Source organism: Sinocyclocheilus rhinocerous, unplaced genomic scaffold (assembly GCF_001515625.1).
Source record: "Sinocyclocheilus rhinocerous isolate Xijiao unplaced genomic scaffold, SAMN03320098_v1.1 scaffold410, whole genome shotgun sequence".
NCBI classification, from domain to species: domain Eukaryota; kingdom Metazoa; phylum Chordata; class Actinopteri; order Cypriniformes; family Cyprinidae; genus Sinocyclocheilus; species Sinocyclocheilus rhinocerous.
This window is the reverse complement of record NW_015637147.1, coordinates 131,935-138,774: the sequence shown is the minus strand read 5'-3', so window position 1 is coordinate 138,774 and position 6,840 is coordinate 131,935. Positions and strand designations below refer to the sequence as shown.

The following is a 6,840-nucleotide window of genomic DNA, read 5'->3' as shown; positions in this document are numbered from 1 at the left end:
CTTGCGCTCTGCCGGATGCGCTTTTATACTTCCTGGTGCTCACGTCACCCCGCTCGTGATGTCTCGCTGCTCCATTGGGCTGATTTTACATGTGCTTCAGAACGCGGTCACGCAGGGCCGTTCCCAAAGCGATCTCGAGCAAGCGTCTCGTTCCCTCGGGGAACCATGGTTACATACGTAACCTAGAGACGTTAGTTACCAATAACAACACTATTGCAGGTAGAAGTTTTTTGTCTGTTTTATGGCTACTCAAAAATCATAAATCCTATTGCTTAGAATATTTTTAGCATACCTCTCATGGCCAACTAAATAAATAAAATAATAATAATAATAATTAGTAGTACTAGTAGTAGTAATTTTTTTTTAGACTTTTTTGAGATTGCTCTGCTCTGAATATACGTATGTTAATTATGCTTGATAGTGGTAAAAGAAGAAAAAAGAAAGGAAGTAAAATTATTCAAATTTGATCGCTCTTTGAGGGAAAATTTAATTAGAAAGGTTGCATAACTTGCAGTGTGGCCCACAAAATGCATTTTGTTTTGTTTGAACAAAATTAGATTTCAGTTATCAGTACTTGAGGAAGAGTATGCTGCCTCCATGCTGATAGTGAAAAGCCATTGGTTCAGCCCATTGTTTACAAAGGCAGCATAGATTAACAATTCTATTGTAATTTACAAAGAGCTGCTGCATGTTTTCCTATTGGTTAAAATGAAAATTGAACAACTCAGATGTACTAAATGACTAAAAAAAGAATAGAGAAGTACTGATAATCTGTCCATTGCAGCCTTTGGAATTTGGTTCAAAACATATCAGTCAATTATGCACACTTGTCAGTAGATTGGAGATTTTTTTGTGTCTAATTGCCACATAAAATATGCCTGGATAATAGCCTACTATGATAATTGTGTTTATTCTTTCCTGCTGTTATGAAACATGTCTTTGAAGTGTCTGTTTCCAGGCGAGCCAATGGCAGTCAAACATAAAAAAAACATAACAAGCCACCATCGTCACCGCAGAGCCTGCGACTGCCAAATCAATCAGTCAGTCTATCTACGGGAGACACAGACAGAATCGCTCTTCTCTCTTTGGCTCCGAGGTGCCCACAGAGCGCAAAGTCATTCATATTACAGGCAGCTATAACTTCTGACTCAAAAGTGGAGTGGTTATTATCAAGTGTGTGATTGCCTTGGGGGTGTACCCACCGCTGAAAGCTTAAGTTTAGTTTGTTCTCTACTACAGCAGAAGAGAGCTGATTAAATGCTTCAGGAAACACATGCAAAGCAGAGATGGCTCATTAGCCAGGAGAGGAAGAGTGGAAGATGGAAGGAGGGAGAGAAAAAAAGAAAGAAAGAGATGAGAGACTGAGTGGCTGCTGCTGAATAATACACTCGCTGCTCTGGTGACGTTTATCTGTGCATCACCAACATGTTGCTTAGTGGCTGTTTGAGCGATTCAGAAGATTCAAACTCCTTTTGAAATAAGAAGCCTTTGTTATCTTTAGATGTCTTTGACAGAGAAAATATGAGCATTATGACTTTGAATCAAACAAACTGATGTAATTTATACTTCAGTGTAATTAAAATATATCAGTATATTGTTTTTCTTGCTACTTCTATATTTTCAAACACATGATGGCGCACAAACTACAACAGAGCAACATTATTATGGTGCACAAATTGACATTTTATTTCTGTAGACCTCAAGTGAGCACTTACCTGGACGTGGGGGGAGGTGGAGGGGCTGAGCAATCTTCAGTCGACTTTTCAAATCTTCCCATCTCCTCTGATCCACGGTCAAAAGAGCAGTGCCCTAAACAAACATATCCAACAACATCTGATCAGGGATCAGCCAACGAATCTACTGTAGCTACTCATAAGAAAACTGCCATACCTTATTTTCATTAAAGTTGGCTATGACAACACCAACAAAAAGAGTGAGCCCGATCATACAGCCCAAGAACACAAAGACGTGGATGTAGATGCCATGAATCTGTTTTAAGAGACAATCAAAGGTCCTAAACAGTGCAGTCCTGATCTGTCAGTTCAGTATACAGTTTAGTGTCTTAATGAAAGTAACTTACCGGTCCCACTCTGTGTATGATGACGTCTCTCACCTCCACCCAACCCTTCAGTGACAGCACCTCAAACAGAGCCAGCATGGCGTTGCCTACATTATCGAAATTGAAGTTTCGAGGGTTTGCCCTAAAAACAGCAGTTCAAGAGATATTTGGCATATTTATTTGTGTCTATTCTTAGGAAGAAAAAAATTTCACCCCTAAATCAAAAGTAAAATATTAAATTATATCTTACAAAATTAAGCCTGTTTTTTAATTTTCCATTGTGACATTATTTTCATGAGCACATTTACTCACTCCTTGCTCCCCAATTCGCAGTAACTTTCTGTTATGAAAAAAAAATCAAATTCTTATTACTGTAATGCAGAAAAAATAATATTATAAATGTAAAGTATATGTGTAAAGTTTAATTGTAACCATACATCTTATTAGTATTGTTGTACTGAAAATAATTTATACTGATTAAAAAAAGTATTTGCATAGAATGATTTTCATTATAGTATGTAATGGTCATGAAAATAATGTCACAACGGAAAAACGTTAAAGACACTAAAATTTTATTTGATTGAAATATGAACCAGATATTTATTTGTTATATTCACCCTTAAAGCAATGACATGAAACAACATGAAATGTTGAATCTAAGTAATTGGTAAGGTAGTAATTTAATTGGTAAAAAAGGTAATTTAGGGACCAATTCTCACTATTAACTAGTTGCTTATTAGCATGCATATTACTAGCATATTGACTGTTTATTAGTACTTATAAAGCACATATTCTGCATGACCATATTCTACATCCTTAATCCTACCCAATACCTAAACTTAACAACTACCTTGGGGCCAAATATTTTTTGTCAACTCATCTTCTGAGTTAAAGATAAAGTTCCACTGCTCTTAACACATAGAAAAAAACAACAAGGTGGAAAAAACTTCAGCTGTTCCGTTTTATAATCTCAGGTATAAAATATACCAAAATGTTATGGTGTCTGTCTGCCTGTCTGTCTGTCTGTCTGTGTGTGTGTGTGTGTGTGTGTGTGTGAGCGGACTGGTGACGCACTGCTCTATGGGCTGAACATGAACACAATATCCACAATACCCAGAGGATCAAACACCTTGTTCGTTTCCTGTTACCATGCAAGATGCTCAAAGGTAAAAGAAAAAATAACTCTCTCTGTTATTCAGGCTTAGCAGAAACCTTGCTTGCTCTAGAACAGCTATGGACCAATGTGTGCCTTTTGCTGGTCTTCATTATTTAACGTCTCACAAATAATTTGCCATTGTGTTGCTACATATCTCTAGAGCAATAACAGACTCATTGGTGTGTGGGTGTATGATTGTGTGTTGTTTGTGTTTATGCCTGAGGAAAGGATATATCAGCCCCCTGCTCTGTGCCCACAACAAACCATACAACTGCACTGCAACACTGATTATTGCTAATGGGGAAAATACAATGAAAGACGATGAAAATGTGGTGCTGTTTATGTGATGAGAGCATTCATCATACTGGTTTGTGCTGTCATAGATGAGCTGTTACTACAGGGATTTCTCAAAAACACCTAAATACTGAAGATGTGACAGGTTAGGTTTGTGTTGAATTTATTCTGTGCTTTTAAAAGGAAAATAATTTATTTATTTTAGGATTTATTTATTAAAGGAAATAATTTTTCTTTCAAATCTTAAAAATTTAGTCAAATTTTAGACAAATGAATAGCAAAATGAGAATTTTATTTTGCATTAATAATAATTTCACAAAAAAAAATCTGAATGGCACCCATGCAAAAGTCACTGGTAGTTGCCAGGGTGTTGCTACATGGTTGCTATGTGTCCTGGGTGGTTTCTAGAGTAGTTGGTAGGGCATTGCTACTACGATATGTTAAGGTGTTCTGAGTCTTTGCCAGGGTGTTCCTATGTGTTTGCCAGTTTGTTCAGAGGAGTTGCTAGTATTCTGGGTGGTTGCCAGGGCATTGCTATGCAGTTGTTAAGGTGTTTCAAGATGTTTCCAGAGTATTCTGGGTGGTTTCTAGGGTGTTGCTATGGAGTTGCTATTTTGTTCTGATGAGTTTTTGGGTAAGTGGTTGCATATTGGCCCTTACTAGTCTCAATGATATTCTGGTCCCTAAATATGACTTGAGTCCCTTCTTCATTGTGTTTCTTTGTATGCCTGTTTTATCACTGAACAGACAAATTCAACATTGCTTAGAAATCGCAAATATCAACAAGTCACAAATTTGATGTATCATTCATGTTTTAAGCACAAACAGTAAAGGGTTGAATAATCTTAAGTATAAGCAACAGTCAAAGTGATGCTTGCCTTAAAAAAAAAACAGAAACTATAGAGAACATTCTTTTTCCATTTCATACCAAACTCTTGGCACCCAGAATCCTGGTTTCTTCTCGCCTGGCCTGAGCTTTAAATTCAGGTTCTTTGAAATGCTCACATTGATTCTAAAGATGCCGTGGCAGTCCTCCTGAAAAAGAACACAAAGCACAAAATTTCAGTGAAGTACAGAAAATCCTCCACTTAGGAACATAGTTTGAAAAGTTGCAAGAATTACATTGTACCTTACTGGAGATATGGGGATCATTACATTTGGCAAGTTTTCCAGCAAAGAGTTGCACCCCGAAGGTTGCAAACACCAGCATTAGTGTCAGAAGAAGAATAGAGACCTGTTTGGGAAATCAATAATCCAGTCTACAGCGAAATGGCTTTCCCACAAAATATGGTCAGTATATTACTCTCACATACAGTAACACTATAAAAAGCTCAAAGAAAAGTACCCAAGGGGAGCAAAGCTTTAATAAAGAAGGTCCATAAAGAAATCTCTCAGACAAATACTGCTGAGTTAATGCATTACATCCCATTACTGCAAAGAAGAGAGCTTCCTGATTTTCAATTAAAGGGGTAATATCACAAAACATTTTAAATAAAAGTGTTTAATGTACTCAGAATGCAAACCTCTTTGTTTCAAAATATCATCTATTGAAACAATGCTGCAAAAAAGACAAAATGCTACAAAAATTTATGTTAATAGGCATAAAGAGGAAACAAAAAAGTTAGCACGAAAAATATATATCTTAGAAGAATTAACAAACAGCCAGCCATAACTGCTCCCCTTTTATTGAGCGACTACAAGCAGGAAGTGGGTTTGATTTGCTTACTCACCAGGAAGATCTCTTTGAAACCCTTGAGGACCTCTCGAACCACCTTCCTCATTTGGGGCACCAGTTTAAAGATACGCAGTGGCCGTAGGCAGCGTAGCATCATGAGGAGCTGGGCACCAGACTCAGGAGGCACATTGTTTGGTAGCCAGCATAGAAAGATCAGACTGACCTACAGAGTGGGCAGAAAGATCACCTTAATGGGCACAACTCTTCATTTAATCCTTGTCTTGAGCGTGAAATCACTAACTGCAGATTATTTTTCTATGGCACATTGCTTTATTAAAATAAATGCAATAAAACTCATGAAATAGTCAGCAGTGGAGGTGTAGGCTGTTCTATTAAATGCAAATAATTTTTGTGAGAGACAGGCAGAATTCTTCTTAAATGAGTCAACAGGATGAAACTGACGTGACTGGGTAATTTAAATAAAACGCTGTTTAGGATCATTAAAACGCAATCTTCAGAGCCTTATTAGAGAAGTGAGTAATCAGCATGAAGGCTGCCTTTCACATGTGTCGGAATGTGGGTTTTTCACAGGAGAGCTGAGAATGGAGTTTTACTAAGTAGATGAAGATGTCCATGACGCCACCGAAGTCTCGGATGACTGCAGTAGGAGTGAAGAACAGACCATCTGCCATGATCTTCAGGTTCAGCTCAATGCTCATGAAGATGACAAAGACGTATTCTCCAATCTGCAGGGAAAGAGGTGGTTTAGTGTAAAATAGAATACAATTTTTCATAAAGCAGCTTTTTATAAAAAATTTAACTGAAGATTTGCCAGCTTTGTCATAACAATTCATTGTCTGTTGGTAATTTAGAAATTGTTGGCAAATTAGTAATTTAGAGTGTCATTACCAGAGGTGGACAGTAACGAACGTCTCGGTTACATATGTAACTCTCGTTCCCTGAAGGAGGGAACGGAGACGTCATGTCGGTGACCGACGAATTGGGATCTCGCTTTGAGAGACCAATCTACTTCGAGTGTAACTAAACGAGCTGCTGTAGTGTTTTAAGCACCAGAGACAGGTCCCAAGAGGGTATGGAGAGGGGCCGGGAAGGATTTAACTTCTCGCCCCCCTAAGGAACCTGATGACCGGGTCATGCTTCCCTACCGACTTCCCTTCCACGGGGTCATGGTTAGCAGCAATCGTTTTTTCTTTTTTTTCTTTTTTAGCGACATAAACTTAAAGGGTGGAGGGAGACAGCCTTCGCTCCAACCCTTGCTGAAAAAAGGAAAGCACGACCCTGATTGGGCATCTCCGTGGGTCTTCTCGGTGAGAAGAACACCACTCGACGAACAGGTTCCACTTCAAGGCGTAAGCGTGTCTTGTAGACAGTGCTCTCGCCGAAGTGATGGTGTCAACTACCTCCTGGGGGAAGGGTTGGCGACAGGCCGGTGTAGTTTGAACCCGGTGAGTGCCGCGCTGCCACGCCCACCTCGGGACTCGGCCATGAAGCCAGTGCTGGAGCGGTCTCATATGAAGCAGCCCCAGCGGCGTAACTGCCGCTGCAACAGCCATATGCCCCAGGAGCCTCTGGAATAGTTTCAGTGGGACTGCTGTCCTTTCCTTGAACGAATTCAAGCAGGTCAGCACCAACCAC

The 6,840-nt window shown here is 39.0% G+C and overlaps 1 protein-coding gene across 1 annotated transcript in view; it reads right to left on the bottom strand.

Moving 5' to 3' along the window:
- nalcn (sodium leak channel, non-selective) overlaps positions 1-6,840 on the bottom strand; it is a 99,304-nt gene that overhangs the window by 15,509 nt on the left and 76,955 nt on the right. The window contains 7 exon segments of the mRNA XM_016563487.1: positions 1,716-1,809; positions 1,891-1,989; positions 2,081-2,201; positions 4,438-4,544; positions 4,639-4,743; positions 5,240-5,407; positions 5,799-5,930. Of these exon segments, the coding sequence (XP_016418973.1) occupies positions 1,716-1,809; positions 1,891-1,989; positions 2,081-2,201; positions 4,438-4,544; positions 4,639-4,743; positions 5,240-5,407; positions 5,799-5,930 (826 nt within the window).